At 40.3% G+C, this 27,500-nt stretch overlaps 1 protein-coding gene across 1 annotated transcript; it reads left to right on the top strand.

Moving 5' to 3' along the window:
* The first annotated feature begins 6,354 nt into the window (after nucleotides 1-6,354).
* On the top strand, nucleotides 6,355-26,666 carry LOC137976274 (putative phospholipase B-like 2). Its single transcript, XM_068823570.1, has 11 exons — nucleotides 6,355-6,607; nucleotides 10,513-10,756; nucleotides 12,033-12,121; nucleotides 12,969-13,186; nucleotides 17,387-17,478; nucleotides 17,960-18,120; nucleotides 18,460-18,472; nucleotides 18,683-18,834; nucleotides 21,875-22,027; nucleotides 22,638-22,797; nucleotides 26,078-26,666. Exons 1-11 carry the CDS (start codon nucleotides 6,390-6,392, stop codon nucleotides 26,306-26,308), a joined length of 1,731 nt encoding a protein of 576 aa, XP_068679671.1. The 5' UTR covers nucleotides 6,355-6,389; the 3' UTR covers nucleotides 26,309-26,666.
* Nucleotides 26,667-27,500: the final 834 nt, after the last annotated feature.

The raw sequence follows: 27,500 nt of genomic DNA, 5'->3' as shown, positions 1-27,500 counted from the left end.
GAAGACTGAGCTGAACTGCGAGGATCATACCTTCACTCGACATCTTTTTACAATGCATGGCTGAAACATCGCAGCATATTGCCTATGGTTGGGCTGTGTTGAGACTCTAGACTTTCAGTTCAATTCGAATCGTGCAAAGTATATAGTTTCATACATCTAATTGAAAGTCATTCGCAATACCAACTGATGAAACTAAAATAAATTATATTCACGGTTTCTTCGTAACTCAACCTGTTATCAACAAGAGTCTCGCTGTTTTCATTGAAAAATAATGTGCTACTGAGGGAAAATTGAGCAATTTTATAATATCCATAATTTTGAACTAACACTTAACCCTGGGCGGCAGAACCTGAAAAGTGCATTATATTTTTGTCCCCAATTAACGTCACCGATGAAGGGGATATCTTGTATCTTGCACATTTTTGTTTTCCAGAGTTAAACAACCTTCGGGTGCAAGCCTTTGGAACTAAGAAAGGAAAAAAACTCAACACAAGGTAAATTGGCCTCTACCGTTGCTGAATTCGTCTGTTTCCAAAATTATTGCAGCAAGTCTTTCATTACAAATGAGGAAATCTCCCCCTCACTTACTTCAAAAGTTATCCAGGTAAACAAATCCCCCTTCGAATATTTTGCAAAATTTCGTTGCCAACTTCCTTCTGTTGGAGACAACTGAATGAAACATTCCATCGAAGCCTTCCCTTTACTCCTTGAGCATCGAGTTACATGTGATTTGCTATGCTAGTCAGTCCAGAGGAGGATTCCCGGGAATCCGAAATCGAAACCAGGTGGGATGCAAGGGCGCATCACATTGGCATCTATAGGCAGCTAGGATCATAACTCGTTCGTCGCGGTATATTTGATCACATCACTCCTGTTCTTACAGAGCTCAAATAGATATCTGTTAAATCCACTCTTGTCTAGAGTGCTTGAGGGGATTGGCTTCATATCTAAGAAACCGCGGCATGCCAAAGGACCTGTTAAAAATTGAGTTAAGCACGCATTATGATCCATGCTATATGACCCAGATGACAAAATTCCTTTATGGCAGCGAGTAGTGGACGACCTATGCCAGACAAGGGCGGCGACTCAACGGTTTCCACCTCCGCTGCCTTCGGCGCTTGCTGCACATCAGGTGGCAGGACAGAGTCATCAACGCCGAGGTCCTGGCGCACTCTGGCTCTCTGAGCATGCCATCACTGCTCATTCAGCGACGCCTTTGATGGCTCGGCCATGCACATCGCATGTAGCCTGACCGCCTGCCGTAAGAACTCCTTTATGGAGAACTGCTGGGGGGCGTCCGTCGCGTTGGTCGACCGCTGCTGCGCTACAAGGACGTCATCAAACGAGACTTGCGATCTGCACTAATCGACACCAGTGCATGGGAGGACATCGCCAAACACCGAGTTACATGGCGGCAAAGCGGGAGTTTCAAAGGCGGAAGCGAACGCTAGAGTCCAGGCTACATGCAAGAGAGAGGCGAGGAAAGAACGCGCAGCCTCTGCGCGCGGTTCCACAAGGCACGTCTGCGCCACCTGCAACAGAAACTGCCACTCCAGGATTGGGTTACACAGTTTTGAGTGTCAAAAGTAATTAGATAACCCTCGCCTCTTCGAGACGAGGATGCCACTAATTAACAATTAGACCCGTGGCCCTTGAGGGCGAAGGGTCCAATTGTTTTAGTATCACCCGACTAGTTGGACAGAAAAGGCAATAACAAAGGTAGCGAATGCAAGTTGAAGAAATATTTATTTGGCCGGGATACGACACGACGAAACGAAACGAAAGAAAGCGTTATGCTTTTCGATACTCGAGGACTATTACTAATAGTCATCTAGTACCGTAGCCAATCAAAATGCAGGATTTGCATTAGTCCACTAGTTGGGTGATACTAATATATGATAAAGTGAGCTCAAGGAACTTTTGTTCCAACTCTTGTCACCAGAGGATGCCCTATTATCGTTTTTGTTGGCTCGATTACCAGCCGCTGAATTGAGAACTGGCTCGATTACCAACTTCCCCGCACTGAGGGGGAACGAAGCCGAGTGAGCGCCGGAAACTTGAACGAACCTACTAGTTATGCCGCTGCCAGCATTTTTGTCATCTCAGGGTTGCGATGGAAGTGCTTTGGTGGTTGCTAAAGGAACGGACATAGAGCGGTTTTCAATTGACTGTCAAAAGTAATAAGCGAATTGCTTTGTTTTATGATTTCTTCACTCAGTGATACTCTCAGTGATTGGTTCAAAGTTCTCGCGCCACTTTTTCAACCAATAAGAAGTGAAACCAAAAACAATCGTGGCTTGCGCGTGCACATTTTCCCGCGTTTTGTGTCGGCTACGTGTAATTTAATACTTCGAGTTTAGATTGGTTTACCGGATTGTCTCCGTCCTTTTTGATTGGCCAAAGTAATTACTTTGGTTGTTGGTTTTATGACACTCCATTGAAACTTGCTCTAAGTAACATAATGTAACTAATTGCTAGTAATGCTGCGGTAGATTTCGCTGATGGTGACAATATTTATTATCAGGGAACTTAAGTATTAACGACAACGGCGACGGCAACGAAAACGTCACAAATTTGCATATTTAGCGAGGAAAATCAATAGCATCGCACGCCCTGCACATGCCTTTTTCACTTTCGTTCTTTTGAGGTTTTATGGAGAACGTCAGCACTTGAGGATAAATTACACTCGTGATAACAAAATCGGAGGACCGCGCAGTGGGAGTCTGATTTGTTTTTCACGAGTATGATTACGGACCGAATTGGACGACACTCAGTCCTCTTCATCATAAAAATTACAATTTCCAAGAAAAGAAGAAGAGCCAAGTTATGAAAGAAAGGGGAAAATTGCATAGAAAAACTGACAACGGAGGCGTAAATTGTTTAATGTTGCTCTGGCAGAAAGAAAGAAAGAAAGAAAGAAAGAAAGCCCCAATTTAGGAGTCTGTACACTGTTTCTATGGTGATTGAAACCAAGGTTGTGGTTGGTTGATTTAAACTACAACTTTGAATGTGATTGGCTAATTGAACTGTCCGATAACATAGGAGTGTTTTAAACCAATCACAATCGAGAAAATTGTAATTCTTAGTTAAAACACGAAGTGATTAAAAGAACTCGAATTTATGTTGTGAGATGACGTTCTCATTGCCGTCGCCGTCGTCGTTGCTTAAGTAGGGAACTTACGCAAGGGCTACGACGACGCCAACGAGAACGTCATCCAAAAATATTATTTCCCGTTATTGTAAAAGTTTCGTTATAACCCCAAGTCGTTCGGAATGGAAAGTGTGTATCAACATTGAAAGAATAAAATTGGCAAGACCGGTGTGGTTGTTTGGGGAGAAAATTAAATTAACAATGTTTCGTCAGGTTCTTAAGTACGTTCCTCTATAAAACCTCAAATTTGGCCATATCACGTCGTTGTCAGGACGCGGACGGCAAAATAATGTGCCAAAAAATGCGAAACGCACGTGCAAGGCGCTGTTTCGTTGCGTAGCCGTCGTCGTCGTCCTCGCGTAAGCTCCCTTCTAGTAACCATAGCAACGGCGCATCGAAGTCAATGGGACTTGTTTGGTTTGTTGAGGGAACAAAATATCGATGCGCCGAAATTTAACCCGGACCACTACCTTTCCAGACCGTGATGAAGTGGAGGAAATGTAAACGGAAACAAAGTACAGACAAAACTAACATAAGTACATTCATACCATGCCATAGAAAATATTTATGCAGCCAATCAGAATAAAGGAAAGCCGTTGTATATAGTCAGTACTCCACCGAACCTTCCCACCGATCAGTGCAATTCAACGGTATCACATCCAACCTCCCCAACGTGCCTTGCTGGTCACTGTTTTTTCTATGCATCATGTATAAAATAGTTATGCAACGCTTTCGAGTGGAATACCGTGGAATCTCCCACTCGTCAGTTGTAATATGTTGGTATACACACGAACCTTTAGGCAAGTGTGTATACAAAGAAAATAGAGCGTTTCACTTGACGTCACGGCGGCCATGTTGGTGTCTCCCACTAATCCTCCGGAAACTGAGCTCTTTTATCCTGCAATATTTTCTTTTGTTTCGGTGGAAAAACAAGGTTACTGATCACGTGTGTGATAACACTCTATACAAATGACGAGCAGGATATTTCACGGTATACCACTCGAAAGCGTTGCATAACAAATATTGACGCAAGCCTAAAAGCGGAGCTCCTTAATTATTATTTATTCTTGTTATATAGCTGAAAAATACAAAATACAAAATAGCTGCATACTATCGATCTCAGACGGACCGTTGATTTCAGTCTGCGAGTAAAAAGTTCTGATCACGAGATAACATTTTTGTGGCCCTGCGGTTTTGAAAATACCGATCACGTGGCGCTATTCCTTCGTTCTTCCCACGGCCGAGAAAAGAAAAAAACTTGAAGAAAGTTTCCACCTGCTTCTTATTTCCTCAGACAAGGCTTTTAATAATAATAATAATGATAATAATAATAATAATAATAATAATAATAATAATAATAATAATAATAATAATAGAAACGTTCTTAGTGCGCATTTAAAAATAACAATAACAATAATAACAATAACAATAGCAATGACAAACAGCTGCAAAAATTTCACGCCGGTACAAGTTCATACCGGTCTGAGTTCGTCCCGGCCTCATGGAAGTACCCCCTAAGTTGCAGGTAACATAAATTACTCTGTTCCAGTCTCACAGATATGGTTTGTATTATGTTGTGACTGTCGCAAAGGGGGGGTCACGGATACCCCAGGAACCCCGCTGGCTACGCCCCTGGCCTGTTTTCTTGTGCTCTCAGTCGCTCTCTTTCAATTAAGTTGAGCATCACTGCCTGCTTGCTGTTTTGCTCTCTTTATCTTCTTTCATCGTTATACGACATATTAAAAAGCATACTTAGCTTGTTTTTGGATTTCTTATGGTATTCTGTTTTTTTACTAAGGGCGCGTTCGATTGCCCCTATTCCGGAATAAGAATACGAGGAGTGATGATTAAAACGGTATGTTTGGCGCGTTTCGAAGCAGCAAGGATACCAAAAATATGTTTAAAATAGCATTTTAGCAGATATTTGAAATTTTTAATGTGAATCTCCGTAAAAACGAAGGATTTCTAACTTACAGTCCATGTATTCCTATTCCAGAATACGGTCAATCGAACACACCCTTAAAGGGGCTAGGTCACGCTATTTTAGGTAATTTTGTTTAATTTTGTTAATTATGAGCTCTAAACGTCAAATTGGCAGAGCAAGAATCTTTCATTTGCAAAATCACGGCCACATAACAACTGAGAAGGATTTTCCAGCTGTGTAAATGACATTTTGATATAGACTGATATCAATTTGAAAAAAGGTGGGCCAACGTTTTTCAAATTTACCCAAATTCAATCCATTTCAGTCCTCTCCAGTTTTGTCCATCCATATCCCTTCTTGGCTTCCCTGTGTTTTGTTAGAGTTCTTCTATAGTTTTGAACAGTTATTTGATATTTTAGTTAATTCTATGACCATTCGATCAGTGCTGAAATTGCCTAAAATTGCGTGACCTAGCCCCTTTAATGCAGTCTGCTGGCCATTTAACTTCCCGCCAGACAACGCTGGTGGGTTCCCCGGGGGGGGGGACTCCCATATGAAACAGACGGGGATGCTCGTCGTCTCGCTTAGGGGTGTAAATTTTGGATTTTGGTCTCGCTTAGGGTGTTCCGGGCAAAGCGCAAATATTTTATGCCACCAAGGTCTCGTTTAGGGTTCCGCGAAGTAACACAGAATTACGCGAAGAGAAACAGAAGTCAAATTTCCTTTTAAATTTTCTTTTTAGATAAAAGCATTCGATGATTATGCCTTTTTATCATTAAAACTCATTGCGTGTCGTATTTTTGTGTTTTTGAACGGTCTCTTTTAGGGGTCAAAATTTGCTTAAGCCACGCCTAGATTGGTCTCCTTTAGGGGTTAAATTCAAAATTTCCGACGAGCATCCCCGTCTGTTTCATATGGGAGTCCCCCCCCCCCGGGGTGGGTTCCAGGGCCCAGTTGTTCAAACGATGGATAGCGTTATCCCCCAGTAAATTACTGATTGCGCTATCCAACGAAAAGAAATTTACCCGGTGGGATCCATCTTTTGAACGACTGGGGCCTGCAGAAGTGTAGCCTGATTCTCAGACGGTCCAGCTCAACCTCGTTCCCAGGACCTTTTCCCTTCCCTGGCTTGCGGGTGCCACCACCCCCAAGCCAGGGAAGGGAAAAGGTCCTGGGAACGAGGCTGGGTCCAGCTCGCTCGTGTGAAGCGTGCGTGACACGAGCAGTCTACCATGGCGATTTCGATCTCCCGTGACCCGTGTTTGTCTCGTGATTCTTGTGACGTGTCTTCAGTGTTTTGACAGCAAGAGGAACATGGCGCTCTTTAGGGAACTGTCTGGGCTTTTTGCCGTTTTGCTTGCTTTCTACATCACCATCTGCATTAGTCAGATTAATGGAGAGGAAAAATTTGTGCACGTAGTGCTGGATTCTGATGGTGAGACGTTGCTTGTGCGGCCTGGACTCTCGTCACAAGTGGGAGATGTTGATGTGGTGGCTTGGGGCTCATTTCGCGATGAGATAAATTCCACCGGGTGAGCGATAGAGTGATAATCTTCACTTACTTAACTAATCAGAGCACAAAATAATGAAATCGAGAAAGAACATACATATATTTTTCCTGTTTTGTAACAATTTTTAAAGGTGATTTACTGAAGCTCCGCTCCAAGACACCAGTCGGATCACGCTACATGTATGAGGCCCTGCTGGAGGGAAGTGGGGGAGGGAAGAGGGGGAGGGGAGGGGGTCCAGTGTCGCTTGTCGCTTGTCTGAATTTTTAAAAGGTCTCGTGTCGGTGCTTTGTCAATGTTTGACGTTGCTGTGGGAAATTTAAAGGAAGGATGTCCTTTGTTGTTCCTTTATTTGCTACTACGACCAAAAAATAATTCTTCTTTTTTCTTTGGATTTCAAAACTAAGTTAACTAAACACTAAGTGACCCGAGTTTTAAGTTCTGATTTTAAAAAGACACCTGCTTATTTTAACTGGAATTTTGTTATTTCTTGGTCCGCCACTTCTAACTTTTGGGTTGAGGAGAAGATGACGTCAAAGACACACGGGTTTAAGAATGCAATGCGTGTGTACACGGCTGAATTAATATGCAGTACGGGAGATTCAGGCTTTCGGATTTTTAACCTTGTGTTTTGCATATATATAATAAGTTTCATTTACACGCTGAAATTTTAGCTAGTGAGTAAATGATGTCACTTTTCCCTAGATCCAACCCTCTGAGGTCTAATTGGTCAGTTTTGAATGTGAGTAATGGCAGACTGTTAAATCCAAACCTAACAGCCTTTGGATAAAAATCAAAGCTCAAAATTTTGCCAATCAGGTGTTAAGCGAACATGCTTTCAAGAACGTCTGGGCTGGAAGGCTGGGATGGGCTCTGCCTTGTCCTGGACAGATTGTGCTAGGGACATTGCATTATTCCCTTCAAATTCAGGGGTGGGCTGGCTCTGGCTCTGGTCAAGTAGGGATTCTGGTATGGCAGGTGGTTTGCTTTCATTTTCAGCCCAGTGAGACTCTTCAATGTGACTGCTTGCATGGTTCTGGTGATGGCTCCAGAGTGGATCATAGGTGAGGCAGGTTTCTACAGAAGCGCTGGACGTTGGTTACTCTGCTCAAACCAGCCGCTGATATCAATTTTACCGAAACCCCTGGACCTGAGTTTGGACAAGCTACCTAAAAATAAAATAAAGTCTTACTTTGTTCTCCAGGCCATGTGCCTCAACTCTGAACTACATACACTTCCTCTTTCAATCAATCTGTCAACTCATAACTGAACACAAACAGGTCAGTGCAGTTCTCTTAACCACTAGCTGTACCTCTCTTATGCTAGTTTCTCAACCATCAGGCTGTGCTTGTTTACTCGAAGTACCATACTCATCCATTTTTCAGCTATACAAAAATTTGGTTTTATCAACGGAATTGATAATGTAAATTGGCCACCGTACAGAGATTCTAAAAGCTGACGTTTCGAGCGTTAGCCCTTCGTCAGAGCAAAGCTTTTAGAATCTCTGTACAGTGGCCAATTTACATTATCAACTCTGTTGATAAAACCAAATTTTTGTATACTACTTCCCCACCGACGCAGCACCACAGTTTCTTTAGAAACTACACCCTTCATTCATTTTTCAGCTACTTCAGTATGGGTAACGAGAGGCTGACAACCACCGCTAATGCCAGGAGTCTAGGAGTAGTACTTGATGACAACATTTTATTTGATGTGCTCAGACATTTGCCGATCATCGTTTTACCAGCTTAGGAACTTATCAATGATAAGAAAATGTCTCATACAGAAGTCTAGCGAAATTGCAGCTGTGCATGCTTTTATAACATCTAAACTAGACTATTGCAATTCCTGGCTCTATGGTTGTAGGAAAATGCAGTTGAGGAAGCCTCAATACGTTCAGAACACTGCTGCCAGGACTCGTAAATTTGATCACATTAAGCCTGTTTTGTCTGACCTTTACTGGCTTCCTGTTAGTTATCGTATTGTTTCAAAATTCTTTTGCTAGTTTTCAAATCACTTAATAACCTTTCACCTACTAAGCTATCTGGTGGACAGACTTAGTTATCAATGGCATTCCAGGAACTTGCGGTCCTCATCTAAGCAGCTGTTAGAACAACCTCGATCATTCACAAAAACTTATGGTGACAAGGCCTTTTCAGTGTGTGCCCCTAAACTGTGGAATTTGCTACCATTAGGTTTGTGTAAGTCACCATCTTTAACTGGTCTTAAAAAAGGATTGAAAACATATCTTTTCCGGCTATTTTTAGCGAGTGGGTCATTGTTTTTGTAAAATGATTTTAAGACGTGTAATATATGGATTGTAAATAGATTTTAAATATATTCCATGCTTATGATGCATTGTAAAGCCCCATGAGCTCAGGATATGAGTGCCATATAAATAAAGTTATTATTATTATTATTATTATTATTGCAATGTCCCTTCTTCATTTCATCCATCAGCTTTCAGATATCAGTGCTAGATCAGCAAATTTTGAAGGCCCAAGGATATCATTAGTTAAGCTGAGCCATGTTTTGCAACTTATAGGTGTAAGCCCAAAGATGATGCTGCTAACCACAAAAAAAATTGTTTCCAGAATTCTTGGATTCTCTGTACTATTGCCCCAAAACCCTGAGCCCATGGATGGATTCCAGCCCATTGCCTTCAAAGGTTGAATAACACATGTAACCTTGGCTTCTGAAGTCATGTCCTCTGGTAGGGCCTACAATCCTGATCAAAAATTTTTGGGAAGGTTGCGTGCATAACTTCACTTTACACTTAATACAAGTATTCTAACTATTAGCTGTACTATTTAGGAAATGCCATGCTTCTGTGGCCCCCCTCCCCCATATTCAATGTTGAAAGAAAAGTCACCATTTTGTTTTGTAGAAAATCCAACATTGATAAGGGAGCGGGGGAGTTATCTCCAAAGTGATGATACCTTCCCAACACTTTTGTCCATGATTGTAGCTAGGCCCATACACTAGGGGCCCGTTTCTCGAAAGTTCTGAAACTTTGCGGGCCATTTTCGGGTATCACAATTCTCTTTGTATCTCAAGAACGGAGAGGATTTAAGTGGTCAAACTTCACAGTTATTTTTCTTTTTGTTACCTCAAAAACATGTTGAAAGATCGGCTCTCAAAACCAAGAGGTTGGCAGTTTTGCAAATGGCTTTTCGGGCCTGAAAAGTTTTCGGGACTTTCGAGAAACGCGCCCCAGTCCCAGACTTGAATGGGACTTGAACCTAGCTCTCCATCTGAGCTCAAGCCATCTGTGATCTAGTCAAGAAAACTTTATTGCAACTTTGCACTATATCCTTTTTGAGGTGAACCCTTATCAGCACGTACCATTGCAATGAAGTGGTAGTAATTCCAGAGGGAATTTGAGAGTTCATATGCATGCTCAAAGTGAAGATCAAAAGGATGTGGAACAGAAAAACTGCAGGGATTCCTGTGGTAATTGGGACATCAGGGTCAGTTTTGTTGCATATTTTGCTAACAAAAATACAAATTAAAGTCATTGACACAGATGAGCATTGGGGAGGTGCCTGAGGAACCGAGGGTGTCTGGTCCCACAACTGGTTGCAGTGGGTAACCAATTTTGAAGACAACCCTGTTAGTACCCTTCACCCAGAGACCACCACACTGCTAACCAGTGAAAAATTAAATGTACTCACCCTGTACTGACCAAAGGAAGGGTAGTAGAAAATTTGTAAAATGCAAAATTACACAACTCAATATGAGTGAAAAGTGCTGACATATGTAAGAATACTGTAAAAACCTTTGTACTCCGTGGTGAGGGTCCTGCAACTGCCCCCAATAATCTGAACAGGAAACCACTGGCCCACACCATCTTGAGTTAAACTTAGCCTAAATTGCATTTAGGCACATTAATAAAGAGTCTTGAATGCTTTTGTTTAATGTTTCATCAGATGGTCATTTCTAGAGATTCACACAAATGCTTCCTTTCCTGACAAACTCCAAGCCATGGCAGCAGGGTTAGTAGAGGGATCCCTCACTGGGGAGTTGATGTACAAAAACTACCAAAACACACTTGCTGGTTATTGTGAGAATGATATAGACTTCTGTATGAAGCTGGGCAGGTTCCTTGGTGAGAACTTGAAATGGCTTTCTTCTCAAATTGCAGACAACCCTGGTGATAAGTATTGGTACCAGGTTAGTGACAGGTTTTTTTTTTACCTCACAGAAGATGCATTGTTGTAGGCACTGTTTGACCACTTTAAGACCAGGAGTTGCGGAGAGGGAGGGGCTGGGGTGGGGGGGGGGGGGGGGGGCATTATAGCCCCTACACTTTTTTCCTATTTCTCCCTACTCTCACACTTCGTGATCCATACCAAAACCTATTAAACAACTCGCACAGAAAATAAGTGAAAACATTAAAAAGAATATTTTTTAAGTTTATTTATTAGATATCGATGAAGTACCAAAGTCTTTTCTTGTTCCTAAAGTTTGGTAATTTTCTCATGCAAACTGAAGATGCTGTTTTTATCTTTCACACGCACTGATATTGATGTCAATTAATTATTGACTGTTATAAACATATCAACCAATAATATAACATGCAACGTCATGCGGCCATTGGTGTCATTAAGGAATATTTCGTATTTGAAAAAATCAGTTTAAAAAAAAGGCTTTGGGGCTTTGGGATACAGTGTACCAAGACAGTGAAACTCTATATCTTAAGCTACTGGCAACTTTTTAGTCTATAGAGAATGATATTTATATAGCCCCTTTCTCAGTCAGGCTTTAATCCATGCTAATTTGCTGGCCATAGTTGTAGGATAGGGGCAGCTACTACTGCTCCATCAATTGTGACTTCCCCTATGGCAATATCAAAACACTACGTCAATGGTGATCAATATATTAGTTTCACAAAAACTCAATAATCAGACATGCCACTAAGCATGTTACCTGTACCTTTGCCACTCTTTTTGTTGTTAATTGTTTTTGTTTGTCAATGGAGAATACACTTGTGTATTTGTGGGGATGAAGTACTCCTGTTAGGTTGTCCTTTGCCCCACAGACTCACATGATTAACTATCTTGAAACTCAGTTTGTAGAGTGCGCCCCTAGAATAGCCTTGTTACCATCGTAACAATGATGCAAACTCTGTTGACAATAAGACCCCTAGAGAGAACTGCAACTTCCTCTTATATTATGCACTTTTGTTACCCGGTGTCCACAGTCAATAATAGAGTTTGTACCCCAAGCCTCTAGTTGATGTGTTTGGAAGCGAGTTCAAGGGGTGCAAAACAAAAGTTTTCAGTCCCTCAGGACTCAAAATGGCCCATAGAGCTAAATGGAAAAACTTAACTTAATATTATTTCCAATGATTATTATAGTATGGTTACAATATTGTCTTGCAATGAAAAGTTCAAGTTTATTTATTGAAAATTTATGGAAATTGTTTATTAATTTTGATTGTTCAAAGGTTGAACTGATTCTTCGTCAATTTGAGGGAATAAAACAAGGCTACTTGAGCAATAAAAGTCTCCCTATAATTCAAGATTTTGATTTTCTGTAAGTATAGTGCTTTATAAAGTCATATTTACTGTAGTGTTGGTTGTCCCATGGGTGCATTCCTCTGTTGAATCTCAACACTCAACTGTGACTCAGTCATTTTTATGACTGGACACACCCATCCCCTGTAACCCAGCAGCTCCTTCAGAAATCTACCGCCTTTGTGAATTTGTGGGGAAACAGGCCTAGGGCACTTATGTCAAAAATGTTTGTTGGTTAAACTGAGATCCAATATCAAACAATCCGTTATATGGCCGTGATAACAAACAAAGATGAAGAAATTGATTAAGAAATGATGAAACGAGTTTGAAAAAATCTAAGTACTTCTAACATGGTGATGCAATTTGAGGCGACAGTACATTGGAGCAAAGTCTTAAAAAGGTTCCAAGTCATTTTTATCTGGGAGATTTGATGACCCGTTCACGAGACCAGGAGATTTGTTCCGTATCCAGGAGAGTTGGCATAAGTCCTGTAGAGTCTGCACTCTTGTAATATAGTTGTGTTAAAAACGTGTCAGTGTTGCTGATTTCTCCCTTATAGAATTATATGTACAAGAAAGATGATTAACTTGACTTCTGGGTCATGCGACATTATTGTTGACCAGGATTTATGTTGATCTGTCCGTGCAGATACTAAATGTTTGCATTATCTGCTAACATGTCATATTAGACACATTTCAGAATTCTTGCTAACACTTCACCAAGAGGTGGTTTTCATGTTATGAAATTGCTGCCATGTTGGTATCTTTTATTACCTTGTTTGTTTGTCCACCAGCAATTGAGATTCCAATTGCAGACACCTTCTCTTTGCACCCTAATATGTACATTACCCTTTTCTTTCTCTCAAGTCTAATGCAAGCTGATGGTGACCTTGAGGCCTTGTCAGCTGCCTTAGGAAAAAAGGACATTCATCATGTGCCTGGCACAGGCTCTTGTTCAGCCTTGATTAAGCTTCTCCCTGGCAACAAAGACTTGTACATCTCCCAAGTTACGTGGGATTCCTATCAGGAATTGCTGAGAGTATTTAAGCTGATTGATGTTCCTTTCTCTCTAAGTGGAAATAAAGGTAGGTGAATGGTGTCAATTAATATAATAGATAAATTTAGCCCAGCCTAAAAGCGGAGCTCCCGTCTCTAACCCCAGAAAGCAAATTATACACTCTTTTTATAAAACATCTCAGTTTGGAGCTGAGGCTGAACGTTCTTATATACAAGTCATGTAATTTGGCATTCTGAGGCTGAAAACGTTCTTAAAGATGTTCTTAATTTGACATGGTATAGTTTTTCAATGACTGAAATCTTGCAAGCATGACTAGGAAACCTATCAAAGTGCTTGCTCTGATGGTGTTGAAATTTAACATTTGTAATGATTATAAACAAGAACTGCTCCAGCGCTTACCATTTGAATGGAATTTTCGGAAATTCCGGAGAGAATTCAAATGGAATGGTTCATCCCGGTGGAATATTTTCGGAAAAAAGGTAATTCCTTTGCAGGCATTCCCTTTTTCTCACTTTGACCGGAATGCCCGGAAATTTCTGTCCCATTTGTCCACGATTTGTCCACAATTACAAGTGCCAGAGAAAATAGACCGTTTCATTTGTTTTTCAACCGAAACAACCCGTTTTTTCTGGGAAATGATACGGTACATTCCCATTTTCTTTTTCAAAGTACAGAACGTGCAGTACTATTTGTGGAAACATTTTCACCGAAAATTTCATTCAAATGGTACGCGCTCCTCATTAACTGAGATATGTGTCATGCAATAAGAAAGCCATCGTCATTTTATACTAATTATGCTCTTAAGTATTTGGGTTGATTTTCATTTCTTTGCCTTTATTTCATGCTGTCATTTAACATATACAAACACCAAAATAAAAACATTCTCAATCAACTCAATCTGGATACATTCTTATAATTTTGGGTAATCTCAGCATCAACATTATTATAAAAAAGGTTCTTATAAAAAAAAAGAGTGTATAGTGTTTATGGTAATGATTATGCTTCTGCATTAACCCATTGACTCCTGGGGTTTCCCCATTGATGAGTAAAATTGTCTGGCATTAGACAGAGTAAAGTACCACATTCAAGTCCGGCTGGTTTAGGCTGGTGTAGGCGTCAAAGGGTTCAGTACGAAATGGCTGTCGGCAAAACCGGAATCGGATCGGACCGGACCGGACGGGATCGGATCGAATTGGACTGACAAAACTCAGACAGGATCAATAACACCAGACAACGTGGATCGGATTCTGTGCCTTTCTCTCTTGTGTAGTCGTCTCCTCATTAATTGAGACTCGTCAAAATGTTTTTTTATAAAGGTGAATACAGATAAGATGTGACGATTTGATGTCAATAAGCGGATTGACTGCATACACAACGGTCTTCTTTTTCAAACATGAAAACTGACAACAATTCTTTACTTTACTCCAGTCGCTTCTAATTGCACTATATCCTGATTTATCAACAGAACTGGAATGTCAGTTGACGATGGCGAGCGCAGCAAAAACATCCATATTACGTCATATTAGAGTAGAATCCCAACTATTCTGCGGGCTCTCCTTTCGTCAACTGACACTTCTTTTCTGTTGCTAAATCTCGTCATCTTCCTTTAGATATGCTCTATTTTAAAATCTGTGGATATGATGATGCGCGACATATCAAACAACTTAACACCTCCTATTATATTTAACCTATTCACCCATTAAGCTGATATTCATCCTTATGAGACGAGATCATGGCAAAGAGGAAATTCTTTTCTTAAACGTTTGAGAATAGTTATTCAAAAAAGATCTTTCTCATGAATTGGCGTTAAAATTTGGAATAGCTTTTCTTGTGAAGTGCGCTAGACGTCAAAATCTGACTTCAAAAATAATGTTAATGATATCCTCTTCCAAAGACTACTAAAATATGTATGATGACTACATTGATGTTTCGATAATATTGGCAAATTTTGACTCCTCAGTTTAGTATCTCCTGTAGTTAGTCATTTATTTATTCAATTTAAATTACTCTTTTCATGTTTATTTATGTTATTTATTATGTTACATGTATATTTATTATGTGAATGCGTAGTTATGTATTTGTAACCATTTTATCTGGAATATACTTGTACATGTAAGCATTGCTCGCCTCAACTGCGAGCATTGCATAACTTTATGATATTTTATATAAAATACATAATAAAACTAAAAAAACTGAAGTTATTGTGCAATTGTCAGGGACTGGGGTAAAGTAAAAAATTGTTGTCAGTTTTCATGTTTGGAGAAGAGGACTGTTGCATATGCAATTCACTTATTGATGTCAATTCGTCACATTGTATCTTTCATAATTCTGCTTCGGAATCTGTAATCACCTCTGGAAAAAAAACATTTCGAGTAGTCTCAATAAATGAGGAGACGACTACACAAGAGAGAAAGGCACAGAATTCGACTTCTCCTGTCTTCAGCATGTTGTCTGGTGACCATCTACTTTTTTCAGGGATTTTGTTATCGATCCGGTCCGATCCGATCCAGTCCGGTCAAGGTTTTGCCAATGGCTGTACGAAGTTAATCGTCATAAGTGTGTACAGTCTACAGTGATCAAACAGATCAAACACCTCTGAGCTGACATCAGTAAACAAACAAGCCTTGCAAACAATAACCAACTAACATGCACATTAATCTCTTTCACAACATTTTCCGTTTGACAGACAAACTTTATTCCCTCCCTCTTCAGTTCAGAACAACAGCAAAAATCTTTACTTATTAAAAAGTCAAGTGAACCTAAAGCGTAGTAAATTTGCTTACTAATGAAACAAAGCAGCTCTCGGCTGGACATCCGTCCCCAGAGGCTGGCCTGCCTCCCCACCTCCACCCTGACAGTCAATCTTACCCATGGTGCTCCGCTGGTGTGCTTTGCACGCCTGATCCTCCGCTATTAATTATTTGCACTTTATGTTAAGTACTTTGTTGTGCTGCCAGTCAAGATAAATTTGTCCTCTACCTACAGAATAGTACTATTATAGCAAACATGTTTTGTTGTTTGAATTTTGAGGCACCAGCACTTTTTTGTGCACTGCACAAGATACTTGATATTAGGCTAGCAGTTTTCCACATGGTCAATATTCTATAACTTCTTAATTATTGTCTCAAGCTGCTTTGTGTTGCAAAGACATTGTGCATTGACCGGTAAGGATGTGAAAGAAGCAAGTGGTTTGTAAGGTTTTGAAGTGGTTAATCATTATCTAAAGCATAGTGTTTAGGCCTAAGTTTAACATTTTTGTTTCAGCTACGGTTAACCCTTCACACCCCTCACCACCTACCCCCACCTCTCACCCCATACTCCCACTCCTTACTCCCATCCCCCACCCCAAGAATAGTCTTGCCGCTAGCCTACTGCCTCTGCAAATGTTTTTGTGATGTTGACAAACTAACTTCAGAACCCATTGTGTACCATGTTAACCTTCCTAAACTTGAGAGTTAGTGGTTGTTCCGGCTACAGCAAGGCAACACATACACACATAGCTGCAAAAGCCAGCCAGTGGACAAAAGTTTGTTTTTCAACTTGACTCTCAGTTCCTACAGAATCAATGAGTGCTTTTCATTCAAGTAATTCATTTGTGTTTTTTTTTTGCAAACATGTCTCCTCCTGTCCGATAACAAAGCTCCCTTGGAAGCTCACATAGTATTTCATTGGTGTTTATGTAATAAAACCAAATTATCAGCTCCTGGACTTGACATCATAATAATAATAATTGTTATTACAACGTACACCTGTATGTCAATATTGAGATTATTGGGTCTCAACTCTTGTTCCAAGGACGTTCAATTAATTTCTGTCATGAAAAAACCATTAATATTTCTGCTTTTATTCCTCTTATGTATGTCACTGCTCTTATTGGATAATTTAATGTCAGCTGAATGACAGCTGTTTTCAAATACTACGTCTTTCGCTTTTTGTTGTTGTCTGTCTTTTGCTTTGTTTGCCCTGTTGCTAATGTCCAGGTTTTACTTCACTAGTGCCAGTCTTCCTTTCACCCGGTTGTGGAGCAGAAAAACTGTATTGCAAAAATTCATAGAAAATTCCAAGGTCAACTCCAGCCTCGCTTTTATTCAAAGGCCTGGAGTAAGAACAGAAATGTAAAATGGTCTATTGCTTAAATTTTCCAGATACCAGTAAGTGTGAGGGCCTCTTCAAATAAGAATTTGTAAATTATACATTTATTTTATTCAATTATTTTGTGTCTTTAATAAGTTAAATGCTTAGAACAGCTCAATTTTTCTTCTTGCAGAAAACATTATTCCTGGTAGAAAGCAGAGTTTCTCATCCTATCCTGGATTGTTGACAAGTGGAGATGATTTTTACATGTTAAGCAGTGAAATGGTTAGCAGGATAGCTTTTTTTACTAGTACAATATTTAGTATGATTGTATTGCAACCATGCTTTGAGACCTAGGGGTGGTTACATACTGGTACAGTAGTCTAGTTTCAGATGCAAATTGGAATTGTGTTTTTGACTTGCTAGAATCTAAAAGTACTTTTCTCGAGTCATCATTGAAATAAAGATTAGATATATTCATGGATTTCTCAGCTTAATTGTTGAAGGAGAAATGAAGCTTCATTTTTGTGGGAAAAAGAGTGAACTCTCAATTAGAGATAAATGATTATTTAAATACAGTACATGTAGTGTTGGCGGTGGATAGATTTTAAGTGGTGATAAATAATTTTGGAGGTCAGTTGCCTTTTGAATGTCCAAATCAATACATCTTTTATAATTATTAATTGGAGACTCAGACTGAGGCCATACCTTCCAGTGCTTTTTTTTAGTGTACCTTATTACACAACTTTGTATTTTTAACAAACAGGTATCCCAGGAGACAACTATTGGTAATTCAAACCCAGACTTGTGGAAATACATCACTGAAAAAGGGATTGTTTTGGAATGGATGCGTGTCATTGTAGCCAACCGCTTAGCTAGCAGCACACAAGAATGGGTCGAGTTGTTTTCAAAGTACAACAGTGGAACGTAAGCACTGTAACCTCTTTTTCTGCTACTCTTTACACCAGAACATGTAATTTTTTTGTATTTACTATTTATTTTTGTATAACGCATTTTTTATGTACTAGGTGTTAGATCTTTCAGTTTTGGTTCCCTGTTTTAGCAGTTTGTGACATGATCCCTTTTCCATATTTGGCTTGTACACGAGGCCTTGGTTCAGTGATTAAAAAGTTGTGAATCACCATCTTGATCTGCCTTCTTTACTGTCCCCGGTTTATTTGCGAATACACAGCACTAGGCAATTAATAAAAAAAGTTAATGATTCTTCTTTTATTTCCATAAAATCAAAACGATTTGGTGGAGCAGCTACAACAACCAGGTTTGTAAATCTTTTCTTATCTGAGTCTTTCAGTCGTTTTTGGTTTTTTCAAAAAACAAAATTGTAAATAGAAAAAAAGGTTCTGTTAGTTAATTTCATTTATGGTTAGATGAAAGCTACATTTGCCAATTACATCCATGCTAATTATAATCAAATAACAATAAATTGCATTGCTTGCAGATTTGATCACTGAATTCTTGATTTTTGCAGTGGATGATTCTTGATTACAAACTTTTTACGCCTGGTGAGGACATCAAGCCTGGGACACTATATGTGCTGGAGCAATTGCCAGGAATCATTGAGTCAGCTGATATGTCAGTTTTCTTGCAGGACCACTCCTACTGGCCCAGCTACAATATACCGTACGTATAGTCCCTGGTCCCCTTGACTTCTAGTCTCCCTAGTTTGGTTGAAATAAATGCAATAACTAAACAAAATAATTACCGGTATAAAAAAATTAAATTTGAACTTGCACTGCGCTGATTCTGGGGAAAATGCCCCCAGAACCCCTGGTTAGCTCAGCTGGAGTCAATCCCGTTGTTGAGTGTGGGGTGGTGGAACGAAACTTGAGGAGAAACCATGACAGTTTCTCTTGCATGTTTCCCATTTCCATCTTCTCTGCACCTTCCTTGAAAGCTCTAATGGCTCGTTCCGCTGGTGTGCTTAATCTCATTTTTCCTACAAGGAACTTCGCAAATTCTGCACTTGTGAAAATTTGGACCATTATCGCTGACGATGGTTTCCGGAAGACCATGGGTTGCGAAGATTTGCCTTATCTTCAAAATGGCGGCGGCTGATGTAGTACTACGCATGATGTGGACGTCCATCACTTTGAATGTGCATCAATTACCAACAATTACCACTAAGTACCTGTGACCCAGTCTTCCAGCTCCACTAGCACTGAGATTGGGCCTGTCGTTTGAACTACATTTCCCTTCTGCCACGACACCAGGCCCTAGTTGTTCAAAGGGTGGATAGCGCTATCCACCAGATAAATCGCTATCCACTGGATAACTCAATTGGTTTTGCTGGTGTTTATATGCTGGATAGTGATTTATCCAGTGGATAGCGTTATCTACCTTTTGAAAAACCGAAGTCAGATCACTAAGCGCTAAGTTACCAACATCAGAAATCTATTGTTATATGAATGAACGTCGGATGAAAAGATGAAAAGATCACAGATATTCTGAGGTGCAGAATTGGTAAATATGTCGTGCATAAGAAAACGTACTCTTTCAAAATAAAACATATTGAGTGGTAAAACGTTAGCAGAGAAAAACAACGGAATAGCATGAGATCAATGAATCAGCAACATGACACCCTGCTTGTTTTATTGGATTTAAGTGCAGCATTTGACACGATACACCATGATAAGCTGATTCAGCGTCTCCAGTCTGACTGTGGAGTAACGGACAATGCGCTTTCTTGGTTCAGGTCGTATTTATCTGACCGGTTCCAGCGAGTGTCTGTCAATGGTTGTCTCTCCAAGAAGTTCCCCCTGTGTCAAGGCGTCCCACAAGGATCTTGCTTAGGCTTAGATCTTGCTTAGAATTTGGTTAGTGAAAAAGATGTCTACTAACCCAAAAGGTTAGTAATCCAAATTTAAATTCGAGCCCTGTTAAAAGAAGCAATTCTCTTTCCACAGCTCCAATTCAGCTTTGGACAACTTCTTTAAGTACTGCTTCTAAGGTTGGCAAGGTGATTGTTGTCATCCTACCCACCAACCAGAATGTCATCCATCCAGACGATGACATGAGGGATGCCTTGCAAGAGGTTTTTCATTGTCCTTTGAAAAATGCCAGGTGCCGAGGAGACTCCAAGCAATAGTCTGTTATTCTGGAATAAACCTTTGTGTGTGTTGATCGTTGTAAATTTCGGAGATTCCTCATCCAGGGTCATCTGCTGATAAGCTTGATTAACTTTGCACCACGTCCCCAGGGAAGCCAAAAGATCCTGTCTTCGGTATCGGATACATGTAGTTATCCAGTTTAGAAACTTGGTTAACCATCAGTTTATGTTCCCATAGATGGATGGTGGCGCAGTGCATTCTGGTAAAATGCAATGGATTCTGGTTAAACGAAATGTGTTTTGGTAAAAAGTGGTGAATTAGAGAATTCGTCGCGGCTTAAATACGTTTCCTTAAATCCAGATTATGTTGCTGCGAAGTGAGCAAGCAGCAACAATGAATGATATTAGATTAATGCATGACAGCACCTACGCACATGACTCACTATGTCGAGATTACAACAAATGTCTTTATCAATATCTTGGGGGGTGTATTATGAAGAAAATCACGTTAATGATACTTGTACATAATATTTTCATTAATCTCTCCAGGGTGTTCATGAATGTGATTGTTGTAATAATATTATTATAATTATAATAATCATGTGAAAATCAATTATTTTATATTGTTGTATACCTAGACTTTCGCTCAACAAAACGAGCACTGTGATTGGTTGATTCTTTGTCACGTGGCCCTGATCAAGTTCAAATGTATCTCGACCAGGATACAATTCCGCAGTTGTTGCCCGCTTCGGATGTTTTGCTGCGATTGTTGCAGGAAAAGTCTAAATATATAACAAAGCACTTAATGTCCGGTCCCTTGGGAAACTAGTTAGTTTTGTTTTTCCTCGAGTACTGATGTTTCCCTCGAATTCATTTCGGGAAACATGAGGACTCTCAGGAAAACAAAACTAAATATTTCCTTGGGGACCATACATTAAGTGTATAACGTAGAACTTTAAACAATCAATAATATAAATATCAAATATTCCCCCCTTGTTTACATGTGTGAAAAAAAATTACAACTTAATTATTTTATTCCCAAAACGTCCACTCTTCACTTGTGAAACCTACTTATACTTGCAATGACTTCGTGTCATGTAAGGAACAACACTAAAAAGGTTGTTGATAGATATGTAATATTGGTAGAATAAAACAATTAAAAAATAGTGGTGATATATGATACTAAGGGCGCTTTCCTTTTGTCAGAACTGACCGGCAGACACAAAGTGTCACCCTCAAAGTGTGTTAACTTGAAGGCGTTGTAGAGTTTGTCCTTCTAAATGCCCGGTCTGGCTGGTGAGTTATGTCAAATTGAAGGCCTCCGAAGAAATCAAATGTGTATGACTTCTTAATAAAATTTTTCTTGATTCCTTCGCAAATGAAAAGTAATCAGATAGTTGTCCAGCACTTTCTGGGACAGAGTTAACCTACGGAAGCTATTGATTTAAAAGTATCTGATGCCCTAGCTAGGAATGTTCACAAAAGGGGCTGCTGTTGATCGCAAGTTATATGGGCATGGAGCACGAAGCACGAAACTCCAGTCTTAAAATATAACTTGTTTTCCAGCACGTTTTTCCATCAGGTTTTTCCATCTGCTGCTCTTTCTACTTGTAGGTTTTTTTCGTATATTTTCAACATGAGTGGTGGAACGGAAAATGTGAAAAAGTTTGGTTCATGGTTCAGTTATGAGGGATCACCTCGAGCTCAGATCTTCAAGAGGGATCACCACAAGGTGGTTGATATGAATTCCATGATGAAACTGATGAGGTTTGTTTTAATATGATGTTTCATTCTTCTGTAAGGGGACTCAAAATCATCCAGTCCACTATAATTTACGTTAAGCAGCATTGCTTTAGGGGCTCTGGGCTTCACAAATTTATAGTTGCCATTTTGTGCGTGTAATATTAACGAGACGATCGAAGGTTGAAGAAAAATTATATTTTATTTTATTTTATACGCAAAAGATGATAATTTTGCAGTCAAGTTGAACATGGCAATGTGTCAAATTATTCCAACTACAAAGCATACGGTGCCTTTATTGCAGGCCTTTTATTAGTTATAGAGCGGGTTTCAATCGAGTGTCGTAAAACCAAAACCAAAGTAATTACTTTGGCCAATCAAAAAGGACGGAGACAATCCAGTAAAACAATCAAAACTCGAAGTAATTACACGTAGCCGACACAAAGTGCGGGAAAATGTGCACGCGCGAGCCACGATTAGTTTTGGTTTCACTTCTGATTGGTTGAAAAAGTGGCGCGAGATCTTTGAACCAATCACTGAGTGAAGTAATGCAAAACCAAAGCAATTCGCTAATTATTTTCGACACTCAATTGAAAACCGCCCTACTTTGTCTAACCTCCAGTCTTGTGCTATTCAGATACAATGACTACAAACATGACCCACTGGCTCGTTGTAACTGCACCCCACCATACAGTGGCGAGAATGCAATCTCCTCTCGATCAGACTTAAATCCAGCAGATGGAAAATATCCATTTGGAGCCTTAGGACACAGGAAACATGGAGGAACTGATGCCAAGGTAATCTATTTTGACATTGTTGTGTAATATCCTGTACTGTGGCATCAAACTGTTATCTAACTTCAGTTAGTATATTACTGAAGTTCTCAAATATTTACCCCTCTGTTCAAATCAACCATTTCCCCAAACTCAGATACTTCTGCCAAAAGAGGTTTACGTTGTTGCTACAGAGATAAAAGTCAAATTATTTCAGACCCTAAGTGCTGTGGACCACTTACCTTTGCCAGCGTATCATCTTGCAACTCTGACATACTGTTATAGAACTTTGAGGTTGCCAAATTGCCTGCATGACCGAGAGCAGTGGAAGAATGTTTTCAGTTGTCTGGGCTTGTGAAATGAATACACAGTTTTGTTAGGAATACAAAGTAAGCCAACTAGGCAGATAGGGTGAGTTAGAACTCTTGGGAATTTGTCGGAAGAAAATTGATCCTCGTACTTACAGTGTACTTGCACAATTTAAGCAACTGTCTCTTATAATCATCTGAATTGAAAGTTTAATTAAGGGCTTATAAAGGACTAGAAATTCTCAGGAATTCTCAGATTTATTTTGCAAAGGCAGAATGTAGTCATGGCCGCGATATAAACAGATTCGTCACACTTTAGTTTAGCACACTTTAAGTCACAAACAGCCATGCTTCCCGACTTCTTTGCATCATGTAGTACAATACAATACAATACAATACAATACAATACATACACAATTGACCCCTCTCCCCATAGGGGCTTTTCAGGGCCAATGAAACACAATGAGCGAAACGACATAACATAACTGCCTCCTGCCTCCTAATCACCAAATGTCTCTTATGACAAAAAATAAAATGTTCAAAATTCTAAAACAGTCTATTGTTTCAACATTCATAAACAATCTCAACAGTCTTTTTTTTTTTAAGGACTCACCTTTCCGGAACAAAGTCCTTAAAGTTAGCCGCCATCCGTATAGTTCGGTTTGGCCTTCTCCGTGGCTCTGTGCATGGTTTCTGAGCTACCTAAAGGTCCTCCTCCGGCTCCTCTGGGGTTTTATAAGGTTTGAAAAATAAACTGCTTTTCCGGTGTACTACACCTTCGGCTGATTTCAAGGAGAGTTTCTGTCCCTCCCGGCTTTGTCTGAACAGTGGAAGGCTCGGTCTCAAAGGTTGGGAGTTCCGGATGACTTGCTGTTCTTGACAAGAGCTTTCTCTCTCGGAGTGATAGGGTTATAAAGAGCGTGTCGCAAGCTTCTGATTCCAGTCACGATCTCTAATTACTTTATCCAGAACACTCTCATTGGTAAGTAGTTCCGGTAACTAGGTCTTAAGTTCTCTTCCAAACATTAGAGATGCTGGGGTTGTTCCTATACTGCTGTGAGGGGTTGTTCTGTCTGCTAAATGGAATTTGTTCAGTTCTTCTTTCCACGTTTTGCCTTCTACTTCAGCTATTTTAAGTGACTTCAACAACGTTCGGTTCTTGGGGGCCAGTGGGGAGTGGATTTTCGATGTTCGATCCCATGTTCAGTTAGAAAAGCTTCAAATTCTCCGGACACAAATTGAGGAGCATTAACCGACTTAAGACTGAATGGGTAGCCATACCGTGTAAATATGGGCATTAGCGCTTCATTCTTCTTCTGAGAGGTGGTTGTGCGCATGACAACTACTTCAAAGAAACGGCTGTAGTAATCCATTACAAGTAGGTTTTCTTTGGAAGGAAATGGACGTAAGACATCGATGGCTACATCTTGCCACTGTCCGGACGGTGGTTCTACACGCTGCATTTGCTCAGGTGGGCAACATTCTCCCACTACTTGGCAGCTTCTGCAAATTTTCTCCACATCAAAGTCTATTTTGGGCCACCAAACGTTCGTTCTCAATTGTGTTTTCATCTTCATGATACCTTGATGCCCATCATGTGCTAAACTTAGTACTTCACTTCTAAGACTCTGGGGGATAACGACCCTTCTTCCGCGCGTGACCAACTTTCCTATTGTGCAAAGTGCATTCTTCACGCTCAGGTAATGAGGCAATTTCCATTGAGACCTGTCACCACTTTGTATGCAGTATCTAACACTACACAGTTAAGGATCTTTTTCTGACTCTCTTTCGACTTCTCTTGCTGTCATAACCATTGGCGTGCGTTCTTGTACAAAACCTCTTACGAAGTCTGCTTCCTCGCCACTGGGATCTTTCTAATCCATGGAAGTTAGCCTTGAAAGGGCTTCAGCAATGTTGGTCTTACCAGGACAGTAAATCGCTTTGAAATTGTAGCCCTGCAAGCGAAGGACCCATCGTTCTATTTGTGCAGACGGTTTAGAAAGACGTGTTATAGATGTGTTTCAGAGTTTTGTGATTGGTCTCTAGTTCCAATTCTCGACCATATACATACAGCTTAAATCTCTCGTAAGCCCATACCAATGCAAGCTCTTCCTTTTCCGTTTGGGAGTCGCGCCTGTGTTTCCACGTCGGTAAGATTTCGTGATGCAGGGGAGATTACTCTCCACATGCCATCTTGTATCTGTGTGAGAACAGCTCCTAAGCCTGTGGGACCCGCGTCGTCTACAATCCGTGTTCTGCATTTATTCTTGAAGTAGGCAAGTGAATCTGCTTGGGTTGGCAGATTTTTAAACTTCTGGAAGAATTTCTCTTGGGCGTCTCGCCACATAAAATGTTGATCCCTTCTTGTAAGGGTTCAAGTCGTCAGCAATATTTTTAACTCCTTTGCAGCCAATCAGGGCATCTTTGACAATCTTCTGATATTTCTTTGGAGCTGACGTTATTCTAAACGTCAACCTCTGGTAACGATGTGTGTAATGAAGGAAGTAATCTGACGTAATTCTGCCGCGTAAAGTTCTACTTGATGGAATCCCCATTTCAGGTCCAATTTTCTGAAAATAGTAGACCCGTTTAAATCCGCGATGGTAGGAATAGGATGCCTCTCACTTTCAATTGCTTAATTATTATTATTATTATTATTATTATTATTATTATTATTATTATTATTATTATTATTATTATTATTGTTACAATTTTGACATCACATCCAATTTTGACATCCAACACAAAGTGTCCCTTTGAGTCTAATCATTTGCTACCAATTTCCAAATTGAAATCTTTGTGCATCTAATTAGGGTCAATCCTGTGCAGAGTCGAGCCGCGCTCTGTCAGACATTTGACTAGAAAAAAGAGCTTCTTGGTTGAAAAATTGCATAATTTCCTGTCTGATGTTTCAATTAGAAATTCACCAGTCCTGCATTTGGTGCATGCTGTATGGTTACAATTATAGGTGTCTTCATGTCCCTTTTTTTTCACAGATAACCAATTCGGAGATGATTAAAAGCCTCGAATGTCTGGCAGTGAGTGGCCCGACACATGACCAGCAGCCTGTCTTCAAGTGGAGTACATCAGGCTGGGACAGACCCCTTGGCCATCCTGACGTTTGGGACTTTGAACCACTTGTGGTCAAGTGGAATGAATCACGATATGAGTTTTCAAAATATGCTGAAGACTTCAAAAGCCAGCATATAGTCTTGTCATTTGTGTAGCTGCATGATTTTTTCGCTGATTCACTGGTGAAAAAAGAACAAATAATGAAGGGAGGATGACCTTTTTTTACTCAAAGTTAAGTGTGGTTACATTGCTTGCCATGTTAAATAACCAAATTTCCATAATAAAATTTTTTTTTTCAATGCGTGAGCGAGCGGAATTCTGCGAATCCTGCAATCTGATTGGCTCTGGGAGCGGGCGGGATTTTTCTATCTTGCCCACAACCCTGGCGGAATCCTAGCCCAGGTTGCTTGAGCGTGTGTAATGACCTTAACTTTCCATTTTTTGACTCCCAATCCGTTTACTTGGACAAGTAAGTGTTTCAAAAAAGATTTTTATAAGAAAAGAGGCGTGGAAATGGAATTCACAGAAAAATATTTCTCTTTGAAACGTTTAGTTTGTAAGTCGCATACTGCATTCGCTATCAAGCGCAGTGCGAGTCAACAATTAAAAAAGTGATTTCAGAGAGGCAAAATATAAATAAGTTATTTACCAGGGTCGGTCCGTATAGCGAAAAACTGTGACCTAGGTCACAGACCTCCGAGCTGGCATATACAAGTGAAGCGGGTCTCTCAGGTAAAACAGCGCATCTCTGCCCCTCAGGAGGATCACAAATGGATCACAGTCCAAGCCTCGGCGAAATGTAGTTAATTAATCAAGTTTGAAGGGACCAAGGACGGACAACCCCTGGATGACATTTTCATTGGGAGAAAAACGTTCACGTCCCCCTGATTACCGGTTGGGTGTGATCACCACTACACTATCAGAGCAACCATACTGGCTGCATGGCCAATCTAGATAGCGAATGGGAATTTACGTGATTATCCCGGGATATTGTTTTTCTCCAACTAGATGACACTGCATCGACAGGAACGACGATTCACAGGCGGACGAGAGAGAAGAAGACAATTTGCATACAAGTTAAGAGGGTCTCTCGGGCCAACAGGGCATCTCTGCCCCCCAGGAGGATCACAGTAGTTCAACTGGGGCGAGGTGCTTCCTGGGCCACTAGTAGTTTTTGAGTTTCGCGGAAGTTCATTTTTTCATTTGTGCCCGATGAGCACTGTTTTCCGCGCTTCGCAAGAACATTCCCCGGTGGCGATACATTGGCATAGTTGCCCAAGAAAAGTTGGAATTTTGTTAATGCTAGCATTTAGCTGATCAACAACGCAGCCTGTTCGAGTCTGTGTG

This window comes from Montipora foliosa, chromosome 11, assembly GCF_036669935.1.
Source record: "Montipora foliosa isolate CH-2021 chromosome 11, ASM3666993v2, whole genome shotgun sequence".
Lineage (NCBI taxonomy): Eukaryota > Metazoa > Cnidaria > Anthozoa > Scleractinia > Acroporidae > Montipora > Montipora foliosa.
The sequence above is the reverse complement of the archived record's forward strand: the minus strand, read 5'-3'. Positions and strand labels throughout refer to the sequence as shown.